The sequence below is a fragment of the Melospiza georgiana genome, chromosome 4 (assembly GCF_028018845.1).
Source record: "Melospiza georgiana isolate bMelGeo1 chromosome 4, bMelGeo1.pri, whole genome shotgun sequence".
Classification (NCBI taxonomy): Eukaryota; Metazoa; Chordata; class Aves; order Passeriformes; family Passerellidae; genus Melospiza; species Melospiza georgiana.
In genome coordinates, this window is record NC_080433.1 from 27,400,056 (window position 1) to 27,419,576 (window position 19,521).

At 36.8% G+C, this 19,521-nt stretch overlaps 1 protein-coding gene across 1 annotated transcript; it reads left to right on the top strand.

Annotated features, from left to right (window-relative positions):
- The first annotated feature begins 62 nt into the window (after window positions 1–62).
- Window positions 63–18,033, top strand: TXNRD1 (thioredoxin reductase 1). Its single transcript, XM_058022741.1, has 12 exons — window positions 63–134; window positions 251–370; window positions 1,171–1,313; window positions 1,443–1,558; window positions 2,904–3,129; window positions 5,181–5,273; window positions 6,987–7,063; window positions 8,674–8,830; window positions 10,867–10,974; window positions 12,342–12,437; window positions 14,518–14,652; window positions 17,780–18,033. Exons 1-12 carry the CDS (start codon window positions 89–91, stop codon window positions 17,840–17,842), a joined length of 1,380 nt encoding a protein of 459 aa, XP_057878724.1. The 5' UTR covers window positions 63–88; the 3' UTR covers window positions 17,843–18,033.
- Window positions 18,034–19,521: the final 1,488 nt, after the last annotated feature.

A 19,521-nucleotide genomic window follows, 5' to 3' on the forward strand; every position in this document is an offset into this window, starting at 1 on the left:
TGTCTGTTTCAAGTTTAACTTCTCATATTTAGAAATGTGTCTTATTTAATTTGTTTTGCAGGAGGCTGCCAAATATGAAAAGAAAGTGATGGTGCTGGACTTTGTCATGCCTACACCTCAGGGAAGCTCGTGGGGTAAATTTCTCTTCATTGCAATCCTGTTATAAAGGAGCTTTGCTCAGAGACTCTTATTTTCATGTTTGAAATCTACTACACTGATGTGAAAACCACATTCTCTTCCTTTCTTTCAGGTCTTGGAGGAACATGTGTAAACGTGGGCTGTATACCTAAAAAATTGATGCACCAGGCAGCTTTACTGGGACAAGCCTTGCAAGATTCACGCAAATTTGGGTGGCAGTTTACAGAAGAAGGTAAAGAAGGACGCTTTTTCCAGTTTTGTCATTTGCACTGAAAATCCTGAGGTACTTCATAATCAGGAACACGTTGCACTGCAGCATATGTTGGCTTTAACAATGTGAGGTAACTTTGGAGAGCTTACACATAAATTGAAGTGCTTTTCAAGTCTAAAGCCATGGGGCTTATTGCTTCCATGTTTTCTATGTTTGTTAGTAGCTCCTGATCATGTTAGTGATTGATGAGACTGTTGTATGAAAAAAAACAGTAAGGTGCTCTTCCATTTCTGAATGTACCAAAACATCTAAGGGAATACACCAGAATGTTGACTGACATAAACTTCTTATAGTTACAAGCAAGGATTTCCTTTCCCTAAGTGTCTATCACTACTGTGTAAGAAGATGGATTTTACTTTTTATTATCTCTGTGCATGGTTATGGGATTATGATTTATTTAGGCTGCAGTCCTGTTTTTGGAAGCATGCAGAGGCACCTCTCAGACATGCATTGTCTTCATTTGTTGAGCAATGTCACCTCTTACACCTGTAAATATATATTTGTCAATATAAAACTGTCAATAATTCAGTAAGTCTTAATTTTCAATGTTTTAAGTCATACCTATTGCACTGTGACCTCTCATGTTATCCGTGCCAATGTAATTCTTTGAATTTCAGTAGCTTTACCCTGAAATAAAACAGAAGTAAGACAAACTCAGGAAGACTGGGTCATGAAAATAATCTCTTTGAGAATAGCAATTTTGCTGTGGAAAAAGAAAAACTCAGACTAAAAGGTGAACCTTCCTCTTTTGTTGCTGACAGTCAAACACAACTGGATGACCATGACAGAATCTGTTCAGAATTACATTGGTTCACTGAACTGGGGCTATCGGGTTGCCCTGAGAGACAAGAAGGTCACATATGAGAATGCATATGGAGAATTTGTCGGGCCACACACAATTAAGGTACATCATAGTCATTCTTTGCTGTGTCTTCCTGTGGTACTGTCTGAATAGAGATACTTCTCAAATAAAATAATTTTTCCTGTGGTGGGACTGTAAAACGCTCACTTTGCACCAATACTTTGTATGCAGGCAACGAATAAAAAGGGAGTTGAGAAGCTGTACACAGCTGAGACATTTATCATTGCCACTGGTGAACGACCACGCTACCTGGGTATACCTGGAGACAAAGAATATTGCATTACCAGGTAAAAACAGGGAGGAATACAAAGTCATTCCTTGTGTGTAAATATTTCCCCATACTGAGAAGCACAGTCTACTTGAAAGAAAACTCTGTACTTAGATATTAGGGAAAGTGGGAATAGCATAGGTGCTGATGTTATGAAGTTGGTAGGAATCTGTCCTCATGCATTCGGGCAGTCTTGAAATTCAGCACAATTTTTTTCCCAGCTACTCAGTGAAGATAATTTAGTTTTGGAAAAAACTGATTTTGAGTGTCTGGTTAATTGCTAATGCCAAGCAAAAATGTTATATGAAGATTAAATGTGTTTTCATATCAGAGTATCTTTTAAGTTATTTGCTGTAGAAACAGAGGTTGGAATTACAGGCTGGCAAGCCTATAGCAGTGAAATAAATAAGTGGCACAATTCCTCTGAAACCAAAACACCAAGTGGTGTGCTTCTCTTTTAATAAGTGGTAATGAAATTAAAGATGACAGATAATACAGCCTGTTAAGTGGTGCTTTAAAGTAGCTTCAAGATGGAGGACTAGAAATCCCAGAGTTAGACTATCAGATTGAGGCTATCTGTGTAATCTTCATTGAGTTCCTTGGGGTGTAGGAGCTATGCCACAGCCTTTAATTGCATAATCACATTTTATTACATCACGCTGAGAAAGGGACACTTATTTTAGAGTGAAATATCCACAGAATTGTACTGTCAGACACTAAGTGTGTAAATGTGGTGCCTCCATGAGTCCTGGCTCTGTGGAGAAGCCCTAGTTTTATAGCCTAGGTCCAAAGTGTGGTAGAACTGATGTAGCTTGATGAAGCAGTTGAAAGAAATGATAAACAGACAAAGGAGCATGTTTTCCATAATTTCATACTTCTATCTTTGCCTGTTACTGTTGTTGTGTATATATCTGGCACTGTGTATAATGCTTCAGCAAAATGATAAGTCTTCAAAGTGATGATGGTATTTTATCTTAAAGCTGAACCCCTTCCACTTTTAGTTCTCAGGAGTTAAATTTGCTGCAATATATTTAAAGCAAGATTTAGAGGGGAAACAAACACCTACCTTTTTCAACAATTTGTCCTAAATTTCTGTTAAAAAAAACTCTCCATGTTTTTGTGGTGATTCAGAATTTTCATACTCCTTTTTTTTGTATGTGTACTCCTAAATATAACTTTTTCATCTGTCATACACTGGTTTTGTATTCCAGATGAACTTCCAAAAAATTAGGCAGGGTTTTTTGTGAACAGGGAAAGGAATAAAGTTCTATTCTTACAGAAAAAAAATTGTATAAATATAAAGCACACTACATTTTTCTGACTGCCTCTAATTTCCTTATTCCTTTTTTTTTTTTTTTTTCCAGTGATGACCTTTTCTCTCTACCTTACTGTCCAGGGAGAACCCTGGTGGTTGGAGCTTCCTATGTTGCCTTAGAGTGTGCAGGATTTCTTGCAGGCCTTGGATTAGATGTCACTGTAATGGTGAGATCCATTCTCTTAAGAGGATTTGACCAGGACATGGCAAACAGAATTGGTGAATATATGAAAGAACATGGAGTCAACTTCATTAGGGAGTTTGTGCCAATCAAGGTAGGCTCAAAGTGACTACAATTGATTGGGATGTACCCATCATAGTGTTTTAAGATGTAAATTATTTCAGTTAATACAAAAGTTGAACTTTCATTACAGTATCTGCTGTGACATAGAATGGGTTAATTTTTGTTTTAAACCAACTCCATGAAACTTAATTAATTGAATTAATTAATCTTAATATGAAAATTTTATGAGATTATGAAATTCACTGTTTTTATCAGAATTAGTTAGGTTAGTTTATGCTACACAGAAAATGTTACACCTGCTTATCCTGGTTCTTCTTGCAGGCCCATAATTAAGCAGATACATAATTTCCTCGAATATCAGGGCCCAGTGCATCAAAAACAATTCAATTTTTCATTGCCAATTTTCAAATTTTCATTCAGCAAATTCTGTTTATATGCTGAGGATTAGTCGACAATCCAGAAAAGTAAATGGTCTTTAGAAGTATCATCTGTATAATTTACTTAGCAGAGTCCTTAAATACTTGCTCAATTTTTGTTGAGTTCAGTAAGAGTACTCATGCAGCTACTTACATATATTTATAGGCACATGTGTAGGTAAATTCAGGTCGAATTTAAACCAAATTAGGAGTTCTGGAGCTTTTCTAATTTTCCAATGGAAAATTGACCTATCAAAGACTTCAGAGGGTGCTAATAGTATTTTTTTATGTTTTATTCACCATAGTCCTTACTTATTTAGACATAGCAAATCATGTGTTAAGCAATTTCAATTTGGGGTTAAACCAGTGTGCTGCTGAGTTTAACACTTTGGGGTTTAAAATTCAGTGAAGACTGTTCATTTCCGTTCTTAGCAGTATCAATAGCAGCTTTAAAAATGCTCTTGCCAGTTGGTACTGCGAGTCTGAGCATCTCTCACAGAATGAGAGTTGCTGTAAGAAGACAAAATGGATCTTTCCAGGAACTTAGTTTTTATGCAAGTTTTTGTTGCATAAATCCCATGCTGTATGAAAAGTAGGGATGATTATCTAGGTTTTGTTGCAGACATGGCCTTTTGTAAGCCCTATTGGGGAATGAGAAAGAAGGAAGCTGTGTTTAGAAGCAGATAATTTCAACTAAATGGCAAACAGGCTCCTCCAGACGCATCCTGTGATAAGAAGTTCATCGCCACCATCACAAAATGCACTTCTGTGTATTTTGCCCTGTCCTGTCATTATATGTCTTTGATTTCAATGGGAATAAAATATTTGGCCCTGTTTCTGATTGAGAATATCCTTCAGCTTAAGTTACTTGGTAGGTTTTTAGCAGGTTTTCTCATCTCTTTCAGACATTGTGTTTGAAGTTATGCAAAGTTATGCAAGTTATGTTGTGCTTATTAAAACCCTTTGTTGGGACTTTTGAAGGTAGAAGTTGAATTATTATAAATAATGTTGCCTTTGAATAGGAGCAGTTTAGCACAGTGATCCTTTAAGGTTGGTAGGATGGCACAGTTGGCTTTTCTAAATATAAATAATGGACAGAAATAAAATCTTTATCAGAAACTTTGCTCTTTCTGCCTCTAAATATTGAACATGAAGTAGGAACAAGGGTGTTGTTGAAAAGTACCTTTTCATCTGTAGGATGAACACTAAAATTTCCCAGAATTATGTTAAATGTTGCACACTTACATGTCTGTTGTATGTACTGATGAGGCTTTTCTATGACAGTAGCTTCCCATGGGTGGAGGGAATGATGCCAGCACTTAGAGAAAATGTCTGATGGTGTTTCCTTCCTACTTGTGTCCTCTGTCCCCACAGGAATGAGGGCATATGTCCCCAGGTCATGTGATGGACTTGGACAAGAACTTAACCATGAGACCACTTTTAAAAACAGAAATGACATTTTGTTTTCTTGGTCATAAAAATAAATGTAGGGACATAAAAAACCACATTAAAATATGCAAGTAGAAATGTAAAGAATTTTTAGAATGCCTTATTTTAGATCATGGTTAAAACTCTCTCAGTGATATTTGGTGGGAAATCTTAGATTGGTATATTTTTATATGAAACTTTTTTTTTTTTACCCTATCCAATCCCCAAATTGTTGTAGGTTGAGCGGGTTGAGGAAGGAACTCCTGGAATACTGAAAGTTACAGCCAAATCCACAACAGGGGATCAAATAATTGAAGTGGAATGCAATACTGTGAGTCCTGTCTGTATGCATGAAGCATGTGAAATAGTCTTGCATTAAATGTTGATATTTTGTGGGGTGTTTTTATCCACACATTAGATTTTTAAAAATTATTTTAGTCATTACAATATGCTAATTGCACACACTCAGCAGGTAATTAATCTGGAAATAAAAGTCCCCAAATCAATGGTTATTTTGTCTTGGCAAATCAGTTTGCATGCTTTTGAAACCTATTTCTTAGCTTAGGGGTGTAGATGAGCTTGGTCCTGTGGAATCAGTTGCAGGATTTTTTCCCTGTGAGATATTTGTAATAAATTATAAGTAATGATTTATAATAGCTTTCATAGTGATTAGGGCATGTTTTGTTGTTAGCACAAAACAATGGTCAGTACAGGAGTTAAACAAATGCATGACATGTCATCTCAAGACCTGTTCTTGACACATCTTCACAAACACAGCAAATGCCCTGTGGCAAGTCAGTCAGGAAACGTCGTTACACACTTAAGACAGTAAAATTGTAGCGTGCAGGCATGGTATTGTATGTTTGATTGACTGTTTCCATCACACCTCACTCCACTCATTTTCATTGGCCTTGATGCTGAAAGGAGAAAAAAAAAATTGTGAATAGAGTATTTGGAACCACACAGAATGCATAAAGACAGGCCTTTGCCAGCCTGGGACTTCAGACTGCAAATACTGTGTGCCAGTGACCTCGTTTAGCTGTACAGTGCATCAGTCATCCCCTATAAAGGACACATAGTGCATCTGGGAGCCAATACTGTGAGAAAGTTTAACAATGACAGCAGAGCTGTTTTACAGGATTGTAATACTGGGGTTTTTCTAGTCCATAATAGTGAAAGCTTATTAGGAAGGAAATCAATTCCATCCTTTTATTAACGAAACTTCTGGTTTCTTGTTGCTACATCGTCACTGAAATGCTGTCACTCCTCATAGAAGCTGAGAGCTGTGTGTGCTGCATTATAAGACCTTCAGCTCTAAAGATGTGGTGTGTTTGATCATCTGTAAGACTTGAAGGAGATCTTGGGATTCCTTCAGGACAGTTCTTAGTTGTCATATGAAAAGCATTGTTAGTTATCCGGGCAGTTGTCCAAGACTACAAAGCATGTAGCAATTTTCCTTGTGATAGCAGAAGTTGGAACACGATTTATTAAGCTAGCAGAGTTGATAGGATGGGATTTCAGCCTTGACAAATGTTCAAACAAATAATATTAAAAAAATAATATTCTTTGAGAGTGGTTGACTGAGAGCCTATATAAGTAAATTATATTTTCAGATAAAAAATATTATTTTATGATATTTTTATTTGCTTAAGCATCTGAGTTTCTTTCTTAAAGAGCCCTTTCCTTATGGAGCATTTTGAGGTCACTTGCTCTGGTAAGGATTCGGGATAATATCTTGGTGTAAAACTGTAAGGAAATAAAGAATCTGTCCCTAACTGATCGGTTTAGAATATTCATGGAGTATTCCTCAAGGGAATGCTGTTTGCCTGTTTTTAATATTAGCATTAAAACCTGGTATTGTTAGGTCATGGTGGTAACATGGCTTGTCATAAACTCTGTGAATGTACAATGGATAACAAATGTATTCACCTTACTGTGACCAAGCTTTAGGTACTAATCTCTAGTGTATATACAGAAGATAATAGCCAAAGAAAATGCACTTTTGGGTTTCTAAAAATCAGTCATGTGCATTGCTGTTTCGCAGATGCTGCTGGCAGTTGGACGAGATCCATGCACAAGAAAAATTGGTTTGGACAAAGTTGGAGTGAATATCAATGAAAGGTAAGGACGGAAGTCTGTGTACCACTCACTGCTGAGTTTGTGTCATGTGCTGCCACAATGGTAGTAGTGCAGAGACACCCAAATCTTTGAGGAAAAATTTGTTTTTTGTTTCTGTACACTTGGATGGGAGAACATGTAGCAGATAGCTGCATTTTCTCCCATGATACTGCTACATTTGCTTTTTTGTTGCTGAAATGTCAGTTTCTAATTCCTGGGAGAAAAAAGTGTCTATTTCATTCTTTCTAGATTTACAGGTCCATCTTAGCTTCTTCCAGCCACAGGGTTTTCTAGGATCTGTCAGTTGTTCCTTATACTCTCTTTTTCTCATCTTCTTGCTTTTATCACCTCTTGGAACAAAAATCTGTTCATTCATACAGGCTTTTAGAGCAGTGAGTTTTGTTCAAATTTTAATGTAAAAGCTACTATATGTTATTTTGAAAGATAAGGTTCAAGTAGCATTCCTTAAACTCTCACATGAAATTCTTGATGTGTTTTAGGTTTTGGAGGGTTTTATTTCTTGGCTTTAATCAACCCTTGGATATGATCTGTGTCTTCCATAGAAGAGTACTTGATGTTAAATGTAGTGAGGTTGTTGTACCAGGGAGCGGAGCTATCAGTAACGTTTTCAATATTGGTAACTAAAACATCTTGCAGGAATGTGGGTCCTCAGAGATCTTCCCTTTGAAGTGAAAACAAGGGACCATGACCCTGACCAATGCAGAGTATTTATATATGAATGCAGCAACTGATGTTGTCAAGGGGCACAATGTGATATTTCAAATAAGTGGAAATTTTGGTCCACTCAAAATTGGCAGATCCATGTTGGCTTGTAGAACAGTACACATCTTTCTGATGTCAGGACACCTATTACTAGCTTAATAGAATGAACTATAAAGATATTAGCATAAACTGTATAATTTCTAGTGAGTGCAAAATTGAGGAAGTTGGATTTTTAATATGGGAATTGCTGCTGGTTTCTCAAGTAACTGTGTTTCTGTGTCTGTCTGATTAGGTTTCCCTGTTACATGTGTTTCCTGGGGTGATTACTGCACTATTTCATTTATTGATGAAGTAGGAAATATTAATAATTAAAAACTTCCATTAGCTCATTGCACTTACATCTAAAAAGCTTGTTGTCTGTTCCTTAGGTAGGGTATGTACCAGCTTGACTTGTTTCTGTGTAGAAGCCTGAAAAATAAGTTTCTATAAAAAGCTTCAGCCACTGGACTGAAATTTCAGTAGTGGAAAAATTGTTTTGTCCTACAAAAGGAGTGGGAAAATGTCTCTTCCTGTCATTCCTGAAAGTTGCCAGTACACAGTTCAGCTGGTGGTAGGTGTTTCAGGAAGAGGTTTATGCTTCACCTCAGTGATTCAGGAGATGAATTGCAGCTTCTGAAGCTACCTCCTTGTCCAGTGTGTGAATTCCTGCAGTTTTGGTCAAATTTGCCCTATTTTATATTCCTGCCCGAGACTGTAAGTTTATGAATATGAATTCTTCATACTTCACATACAAGTCTTTCTCTTAAAGCTAAGGGGCCTGCAAGGTTATTTACACCTCCAGCCTTCACAGCAGAAGACTTGGATCTTTTTCTTGTTAATTCCAATTGCAGAACAGGAAAAATTCCTGTCAATAATGAGGAGCAGACAAATGTTCCGTATATCTATGCTGTTGGAGATATCCTGCAGGACAAGCTGGAACTCACACCGGTGGCAATCCAGGCAGGAAGGTTGTTAGTTCAGAGGCTTTATGCTGGGACAACCACTAAGGTAAGGAACCAGTCTGCTTGCTTGTGGAAAACCCAGTAGAATTTTAAGGATTAGCTTTGATGATCATTTTAATTTTCCCCTGGCAAAGATATTACTGCAGATGTGTTTGGCTAATTGTGTAGGATGAAATTAATACCTTGTGGATTAAGCAGTAGTATCTTTTGTTCCTATTAAGAGGGTTTAGTTTTCTCTCAAAGTACGATGATAATGAAATTAACAGAGATCATTTAACTTGTTTTCAATTCTACTGCCTTCCTTAAAAGTCATCAATCTTTCCCATCCTGTTAAATGCTTTTACACCAATTCAAAGGCAGTTTGCTGAACCTACCTACGGTCCCTAAATAGAGTGGAATAGGAGTTTGTGATCTTAATTTTCAGTCTTATTTTAATGATTTTTTTTCGTTTCTCATCTGTATGTTTTCAATGTAATATGCAGTCCCAATTGTAGTTGAATGTGGACACAAAGGAAGATGACATGTACCAGTAACTCAGCACATGTTTATACCTGAGTAGTTGAATTAATGGATTCAGTGTTCATGTTTTGTACTAGTGCAGTTCTGGGTTTCAGCCAGGTTATGGTTTTTCAAATGGGAGTAATGTGGGTACTCATTTACACCTTATGTTTAAACCAGAAGGAAAGGAGAGTGTCTTTCTTTAAAGAACTGTTACACTGATATGGGTACTTGTCTCACCTTCATAACCATATGGCATGACCATAAAGGTTTATCCCTTTCAGAGCCTGCTGTATTCATAGCAAGTTCAACTATCAGCCAGATTTAGAGCATGATCGAGTTGTTTGTTTTACATTGGCAGTAACAGAACCCTGAATCAGTGCACATGATGTCATTGAAATAGCCAGACAAGGTTTAAGAAACTGTAGCAGAAGCCAAATTTTTTTATTGCTGCAATGCTATGGATATGTCTTAATTTACATTTTATGCTAGATAAGTCTGTCAAGGTACAAAAATTGCCATGCTGCCAAAGGAAGGATTCTTATTCAGTGAATCCAAGAAACGAGTAACTACTTTAAAAAAATGGGAGTGTGGCTCATACTACCTTTGTAACAAATCTGGAGAAGGTGATTGAAATATAATGAGGTGTTATGGATAGGTGGGGCAAGAACAGTAGTCAGCACCTTAGTTGATCCCCAGTCACAAAGGAAATTAATTAGAGTTGAAATATGTAGAAAATAAAATTGCTAGACATGAAATAGAGCTGACCGGCCTGCTAGTCTGCTATAGCAGAATGACTCATTTGGTGTATATGGGAAGAGCAGAGTATGTTTGTTTATTTTGAGTCTAGTGAAAGCTTTTGACACTGCCTCCATAACATTGTCATGGACAAAGGGATGAATTGCAGGCTGGGTAAGTGGGCAGTGAGGTGGGTTGAAAACTGGCTGAACAGACAAGCTTAAAGGCTCAGCATTCCAAAGACCAGCTGAAGGCCAGTCCCTGGTGGTGTGCCACAGGCTTGGGCTTGGTTCCAGTGCTGTTTAACAGCTAATGGATCTGGATGCTGAGAACAATGCTCAGGAAGTTTGGAGATGATATAAAACTGGGAGAAATTACAAGTTTTCACTGTCCCCCCAGATGGTTGTACTACATGTCATTGGTTTTTCAGCATCACCTAGGCCACAGCTGATGAAAAATGAGTTTTGAATGGTAGTGGTGCCCTTGCAGCATCTCCAACTAAAAATAGTATGCATCCTAGAAGTGGTTGAACAGGCAACTTTTATGTCCAGTTTGGCCTGTGATCTGGTATATTTGTTAAATAGGGCACTGAATTTCCTTTTCCATTTAATCAATGCCTACTAATGTTTGAGTGGCTTTAAGCTGTCTTTTTTTTTTTTTCTTGCTCTAATTAGCACCTCTGTAATGAACAAACAAAAAACTGTACCTTAATTTAAGACAAAAAAAAAAAAAAGAGCTTTCAGAATTGTGAATAATCAAGCTTTTCTTGCTGTATTTCAGACTACTGTATGCTGATTTTATTACTGATGTTGTGTGGGTTTTCATTTTGTTTTGAATGCCATGCAGTGTGACTATGTGAATGTTCCAACTACTGTATTTACTCCTTTGGAGTATGGAGCCTGTGGGTACTCTGAAGACACCGCAGTGGAGAAATTTGGGGAGGAAAACATTGAGGTAAATGCCTTAATTTCACCTGGGTTTTATTTTTCCAATTTGTAATTTAAAATAATATTAAGAGTAAATTAAAACAGCATTTTGTGCTGTGATGTAAGGACAGGAGGTGACTAGGTACATGTTTTGTCTTCCTTGGCTGTTCCTAGACATGTTATAAAAATAATCTTCAATTCCAATAGCTCTAATTGCAGGTATGTTCTATTTTTGGCAAAAGGAGGCTTAAAGGTGGAATGTTTGGTTTAAAAAAAAATAGAAAAAGGGTTTGCATGTGTCTGAAAATACTTCAGGATAATTTTAAACTGGGTATATGCTGGAAACAATGCACTGGTTTTAATCGCAAAGTGGAGCTTTTCTACCTACAGCACGGCAAATTTCTTACCATAGTGATTTTTACTTTATAAAGCCAAGTGTTAGCTCATTTTCCTGTTTCCTTTGACTGTACAAAGAGGTATGTGCTTAATTATACTCATGTGAGTAATCCCTTTTCATTCCCTGGGATTGCTGGTCAGGAGTGAAATTAGACAAATACAAGCACTTAGTGTCTGAGGCTGTTCTTCCAAAATGCTGTATTGACCACATTACAGAAAGCATGAGGGGAGGAAGTCTCACAATAAACTGAACTTTTATGTCCTGCAAATATCACCTGAGGAGCATTATTTACAGAAATAAGCAGGTAAGTGGTAGTGCATGAAGTTGAGAACTTGTCCCCCTCTTAGCTGACTTTTTCCGATTTGAACTGCGGAGGAAAATAAGTAAATAAAACTCAAAATAGCTGTGTGAAAAATACTGTAAACCTGACCACAGGGCAAAGTCTTAGACTCTTTTCTCCCTGCAAAGTTTGTATATACCCAGGCAAATTTTTGTTGTTGAGTGAAATTCTTGGTGTTATATGTGAAACACTGGACCGTTTATTCTTGAAAATGCCCTTTTGATTTTGAAAGTATTTTATTTTTTAAAATATGCACACAGAAGCATTTGTGCTCTGGCTAAGTCCTCATTTAATGTATTCTGACCTCTTTATTGTGTCACCTTATTGGCTTTTGCAAGGTTTTTGCAAGCCTCAATAAGATTATTGAGTCACTTGTGATTTTGTAATTTAATAAGAACACGGTGAACTGTGTAATATTCTGGAAGTGTAATATTCTTATGGCTTCTCATTTTTAAAATATTGGATGTCACTAGTACTTGGTTTATAGAGACTTCTGTCTTTGGCATTCATTGAGGGAAAAGAGTATCATCATAATTTCAGATGTTCTAAATGCTGTGTACATAGCTCATTATTTAGGATAATCGGGCAGCTTTTGGAAGATCATGTTCTATCCTTGGAAATTTTACGACTCTTTTTTTAACCTGTGTTTTATTTCTAGGTGTACCATAGTCATTTCTGGCCACTGGAGTGGACTGTACCATCCAGAGATAACAACAAATGCTATGCAAAGATAATTTGCAATACTCAAGATAATGTAAGTTATCCTTAACATAAGTTATTTCCTTCCTGGGAAAACAATATCTAAATGTTTATCATAAAACTGTTGATGACACAAGAGCTATAAATAGGTTGTTTTTAACAAATTAAAATGAATTTAAATTTGCTTACCTTTTGAAGTGTAATAAATATTTATAGTGATGCATATTTCTGTGTATACAAAACCAATTCCCAGTAAAATATAAAATTCTGCCACTGTTATTTGTATATGATACTTCTTCCATATATGTAAAATAAGAAGTAGAGATCTTTAAGACTGTTGATTAACTTTGAGAAGAGAGCAAATCAATGTATGTAAAAAGGGTTAGGAATTTTATTGGTTTATTCTCTCTGCCCCAGACTTGGACATTCTCTACTGGGAGACTCTTCTCTCTGAAATTGAGGTCTCTCAGAAACTATCACAACTTGTAACCACTCCAAATTTGCATGTGTTCATAAAATTCTTGAGCTTGTTCTAACAGGATAATGTATCTTCCCTGCACAAATCCCATTTAGGATGATAATACCAGGATTATCCTTGGACTAGGATCAAATTTCCTGGCCATGGAAATGTACAGTACCCGCTGAAGCAAAAGCAAAACTAGTAATTGGTTAGAAGAATTGGTGTGGCCATCTTAGAATGATCATCATCTGTTCAATAAACTGTAGTTGATTTTATTATTATAAATTATTATGAAGAGTAATATTCTATTAAAATATATTCCTGTTAAGATGGTAGCATATCTGTCCTATGAGAAAAAACAAAACTAACTTAACTTATATTCATCTTTCTTAGATACAGATTTTTCTTTCTGCCATCTTTCTAAGCATCTTGTCAACATTTTGTAAAATTTGCACACCTGTCCATCTCCTCTTTCTGGAGGAGTTTGCAGTAGTGTGGAAGGTATTTTAGAGCCTTTAGCCATGCTCTAATCCAGAATCACTTAAGAAAATGCAAAGATTTAATGGTGATTTAAAGTGTTTCGTTAATTTATTTTCATTCCTTGTCTTGAAAACTTGAAATGTGTTTAAACATCTAGGTGTAGAGTTGAAAGTTACCCTGGAAAAAAAATAATAGTTCAGTAACTATTTAAATCTCTCATTGCCTTGGTTTCATTGCTATGGTTTTATTTTGACATATGTCAATATTTCTAAAGGAAAATTAAGATAATTCCATTTTACTTATTACCTGATTAGAACTTTTCTTATTTAAATAAACCCTGTGGTAAATCTCAGTGCTCAGATTTACTGAAAGAATAATAACCTTTCAGTAGTATTCACTATACCCAATATATGTGATATTTAGCAGGAAGAGCAGATAACTTTTGATACTCAACTGAGCTATATCTATGCTCACCAAAAACTGATGAATTTCCTGAAGGCCACTAAAGTTCACAGCAAGTGATGTGCTAAATTTTCATGTTTCTCTCATTAAAAAACGCAGATCAAGTCAGTACAGCTTGTTCTGCTGGATGTTTTCTGAGGGTGTATGTGCAGTGTAATGTGTTCTGCAATTGAACAGGAGTATAGAGAGGAAGAATGTGAATGGTACCTTCCTTGTAACTGGATGGGTTTTTTGCCAGTCTCTAAGTGTATTATCTCCCACTGAAAGCCAACACTGCCACAAGAGTCATTGACAGTTCAGTTAGAATAGACTTCTTGCCATGTCTGGTTGGCCACAACTTCAGCTTGTGGTCCTTTTCTGTGAACAACTATCAAACTGAAAATTCTTCAACAGATACAGACCCTGTAGCCACCTACCGCAGGCCCTCATACTGGAAACCTTAATGCAGGGTGCTCACCTTTAGTTAGGCAAATGTTCTGTTGGCATGAGTGGAATAACTCACCTGAATAAAATCTCCTGAGTTCCTGGTTGAATCTTTGGAGAGAGAGAACTAAATTACGTGGCCACACATCTGTTGGTGCTAATTATAATTAATATTTTAGTGGTTACATTAATTTGTGATACATTTTGTGAGCTGAATAAATTATATACTCTGAATAAGAAAACTTTACACGTTGTCTAAAGAGAACTGAATTCATGATTGTGCTTGCATTTGATTGTCTTTGACTTTTAGGAGAGAGTCATTGGCTTCCATGTCCTTGGTCCAAATGCTGGAGAGGTCACCCAAGGGTTTGCAGCTGCTATTAAATGTGGGTTGACAAAAGAACAGCTGGACAGCACCGTAGGAATTCATCCTATCTGTGCAGAGGTTTGTATACAAAGTCACCTCAGAGCCCAGCTTTCATGGCATTCTGGGGTAAGGTGTTAGAAATCTGAATAACGGAGCTCTGTTAAAGAGGTCCAAATTTGCAGGAAGGTGGGGGGAGGAAAGGAGAGGAAATTATCTGGTTTTATGTTTAAAATTCTAACACTTAGGCTTAGTCTAGGATTTTTTAAATTGTTTTTTAAAAATTGTGTTCATTTGTGAAAAGTTTATGCCTTTCCTTAATCCAGTTCTCTCTCTAGTGGGACGTATAGAATTTTTATCCCAGTCAAGATTATGAAGGCTTCAAATACTATTTCTGCTAAAGCTAGATTAGTGCACCCAAAATGGGCTTACAAACTAGTGCTGGGAAAGGGGACCAGTTACATGACAATTTTTCTATTAAACTCCCTCCTCTTAAAGATCTCTTCTTTATCATGTAGGCTTTCAATTAAGGAAGCCACACAAATATTTCTACTTTTTATCTTGCTGTTCCTCTTGAATGAAGAGCTCAATTTTCTCTAGCAGGTGTGGAACAGCTCCTTCCAGATGTAAATCAGAGATTGATTTTAGTAGCATTAGGACCAGTTTATATTAGCTGAGGATCCCTGAAAGCTTTTTTATGACCTGTGTAAATCTTCATACAGAGTTTCTGGTTGTGTTAGAAGTAAAGCAGTACAAGGGAGCACCAGAATGCTCCTCTGCAGAAGTGACATCCATCTCTCTTCTTTCCTACTTTCTAGATGGTTTAGTAAAAGCAACGCAATAAGGACTTCATTAATGGACTGCTAGCAATCTAAATCCTCTACAAAGCATCCACAATTTATTCTGTTCTTTGTAGTACCATTTAATGGTATTCTTGGAGGCCCTTGAAGAGGGCTAGCAGGTCCTTGTCTTCCCAGGGGGCCTGTGGAGGGGGATCTCTGAGGGCAGCATTCAAACCTGTGAACTCAAGTGGGGTATTAGCATATGCAGTGTGAAGAGAGGATGAGAGTCATAATTTATTCTGGACATCTGAGCTGCTAAAACAGAAACTGAATACAGTGATGATTAGACATAATTCAGGGAGGTAATTTCAGATAATCAGATATGTTTGAATGGGGGAGGAAGAAATTGGCTCAGGAAAAATATGCTATTTAAAAACTCCAGGAAACACTGATCATTTTTAGTGACAGTCTTCAAAAGGGTTTTTTATGCTTTTACTTAATTTAATCTCTTGAGCAGTAAATAAAAATCAAAGTGCAAGAGGGCACTCTTTGATTAGAAAAATGCTTGAAAACTGGGATTTGTGAGAAATGAGCATATTGGATTAATAGAATGATGGATAATATCACCGTTATCTTTCTTACATCCCTGTAAAAGTTAAAGAAAATGAAGTCTATTTGAACAGGAAGGACCAGTGTTACAGGGTCAAGTGCTGACATCTTCACTGTCACTAGTACTAATTAATTGCTGAGTCTCTTGTGAAACATGGTTTTATTCCACTTGAAGAAAACCTTAAGACTGAGGGTCCCATTTTCACTGTCTATGAATTAGAGCCAGATTTTCCTTCTCTTCTTGAAGCAGCATTTTCTTCAGCAGAAAACAGGAGCTCAGAATGGAATTTCTTGCAAGGTTGAGTGCAAATAACTGCAAGCACAGAACTGGTAGGACCTCAGCCCTACAGAGAATTACATCTCAGCCTCAACTGCACTGTGCTGCCTGAAATTCAGGGGGGTACTATTGATCATCTGTGATGAAGAGAAATTGTGTCCTGAAAGCTGGGGTGATTCTTCCGGGTAGCTAATGATGGCTTTCCAGCCATTGGATCTAAGGTTTTGTCTTCCCTTAAGTAAAAAACAAATTCTATCTAAAATACTTGTTTCCAACAATTTTCAAATTACTCCAGCTGGCTTACTAGGGAGCAGTGTGCTCCCCTCCCGCACCTGGAGGTTGCAGCCTGGCCAGGAGGAAAGCAGATAAATTTTGTGTTTTTTAATCTTGGTCTTTTGAAATGAAATAACAATAAATGAAGACGCCCATATGTTGTCCGGCTGTGGATCAGAAATGAAGTCTACAAAGCCCTCTCTCAAAACATGCACTATGTTTTAGATTAGTCACTGTTATTATGCCATATACATTAGACATGCATTTGTCTTCCTGATTTGTGGATAATGCTTTATGTGCTTATAGAAAGTGGAAGAGGTTTATCATTTATTGATGTTGTCCTCTGAAGACCTGCTAGCAGTCCTAATGCAGCAAAACTTCTACTTGAAGAAATATAAGTCTTTCTGATCCCCATTATCTTTAGATACTTCAATGTTATTTGTATAGCTGAAACGTGTATGTACTATGTTCTGTGCTAAGTTTATTCTTCCTGAGAGATAGCTCTGATGATAACTAATTATTGCAACTCTGGAACATTTAGATAACAGTGGTTTTGATTTCTGTTTTTCCTTTCTATATTGTATGTATGCAAAACAATGCAATTATTTGCATAGTAAAGTACCAGTATTAAGCAAATGTTGTATAATTAATTTTCCTTCCCAAATTCTAATCTGTTAATTTTACAATAATTATTTAGGAATAATATTTTTTTAATGTGACTTGAAAGCAGTAAAGACTGGTATTTTTCAAACTAGTTTTACTCAGTGTTCCCATAACTGTTGTCAAGAGGACACAGATTGCAGACATAATGTCTTTATCAGCAATTACTTCCATGTTTTTATAATGGCTAGAAAGGCACAAAGGCAAAATTCTCTCCAAATGCCCAGGCCTTGAGTTAACTTCACTTTCCCCAACAAAGAAGTTTTCTTTGAGCCATAAAGACACTTATTCATTAGGTGTACTGGAGTCTATTATTGCTGAGCTTGTTCCCACTGTAAAAACTTGGGAGCATTAAGATGAGAAGTGGTATAAAGCCATGTGACTTCCTTAATTCTTTCTTTTCCACTGTAAAAGGAAGAACATAAATGAAGAGAACAGAAGTAATTTGTGTGTGCTGTTTAATGACAAGGATTTTAAAAGTAGGACTTTCATTATTTTCTTACTTTAAGAATTGGCTCCGATTTTGAGCATCATGCCCAGTTTAATCTTCCAGGAAAAAAATGTAAATTTAACTGTGCTGAGAATCTTCTTTCTTCTTTGTCTCAAGGTATTCACCACCCTGTCTGTGACTAAGCGTTCTGGTGAAAACACCACTGTGAGTGGATGCTGAGGTTAAATTCCCCCATAATTGCTATTGCCAGAGACTGACTTTCATCACAGTGTCTGACTCCTGCAATTCAGAAGATTTTGGGAGAAGTTGCCCTTGGACACCTGCAGAAATGTGTAGAGCTTAACCTGGACATTCCATCATCTTAGTGAGAAGAGCTCTGTGGGAGTTGGTTACTTGTGGTGCCTGGCTGGCAATTAGCAATACAATGGGAATCTGGACTGCTGAGTTGCTGATTAGCAGGGCATTTAATAAATGCCTTCATGAAGTCATACCCTGAAGCCTGCATTGTCTGGTGGGCAGTGATGGAAGAACTGCTAGCACAGCTGGAAAACAACTGTTTTGGTTTGGCTTTATTCCTCTCTAGTTTCTTTCATGAACATTCCTTTCTAGTTCTTTCCAGAACAAAGAACCTCCCACCACAGAAAAATTCCTCCGAAGTTCAGGTAGTTGTATCAGATAAAACAGCTCCTTTGTTCTGGATCATGACACACAAATGCAAGGTCTCCTCATGAGCATACATTTTACCAGCTCACGTGCCTATAGAGGGCAAGTTCTACTTGTTTGATCATGAGGAAGAAAATAGCCTTGGAAAAAAGTTTAGTACCTGTCGCAGACATTTTTTCACAGAAATCCTTTCTTTCAGATTTCTGCATTTTCTGTGAAGCTGAGGGCCCCCAGAAAGAGAATATAAACAATTGCTATCAGCTGCTGTGGCATGCAGTGGGATGCACCTTGATTGGCTCATGTTTCTATGTTTATAATTAAGGGCCAATCACAAGTGCAAGCTAGGGACAGAGTCCCTGGACACAACTTTGTTATAGATTCTTTCTTTCTATTCTTGGCCTGGCAAGCATCTGCAACTTCTCTCTTTATTCTATTTAGTATAGTCATAATGTATTATATATCATATATCAATAAATCCAGCCTTCTGATCAAGAAACAAGATTCTCGTCTTTCTCTCACCATGGAGACCTTCAACAGGTCCCTGTAATAAGTACCACTTAAAATAACATATTTCTTGTATTCCAAACTGACTATGTTGTGACTTTTCATTTAGAGAGCCTTATTTGTGAAAACATTCTTCTCAATGAGAAAGGAAAATAATTTATGAAGGCCTTTTGAAACAGAAAGTTGCTGTGTTTCTTCCCTGAAATTATGCATATAATGCAGATGTGATGATTTTAGCTCTTTCTCAAGCTTATGTGATTATAATGAATCTGATTTGGAGCTGACAGAATTCCAATGTTGAATGAACTGTCCTTCCAAGAACTTTGTGCAACTTCATTAAATTTGAGTAAATTTCTTTCTTTCCAGGTGAGCTGTCATAAGCTGCACTGTTTCAGTTCTCAAATGGCCACTTTGAACACAGAAGTATTGAGATTTCCTGGAGATTAGTGAACCTTTAGGATAAAAAAAATTATGCAACCAAACAATACCCCCCCAAAACAGCTATCCAAACAAACCCTCCAGCCAAACTTCAAAAACCAGTAGTGAAAAATCTGTTATGTATAAATAGGGTCTAAAAGTTCTATTTAGTTCAATATGTGCTATGTTTTATATTTAATTAAGAAAACAATCGTTTTAAAACAGAGGTTTCAGTGAAAATACCAGATTCTTGAATATCCCTCCTGTGTTGGATAAGCTGCATATTTACTTGTCAAGAAATGGCAAAAGTGGTT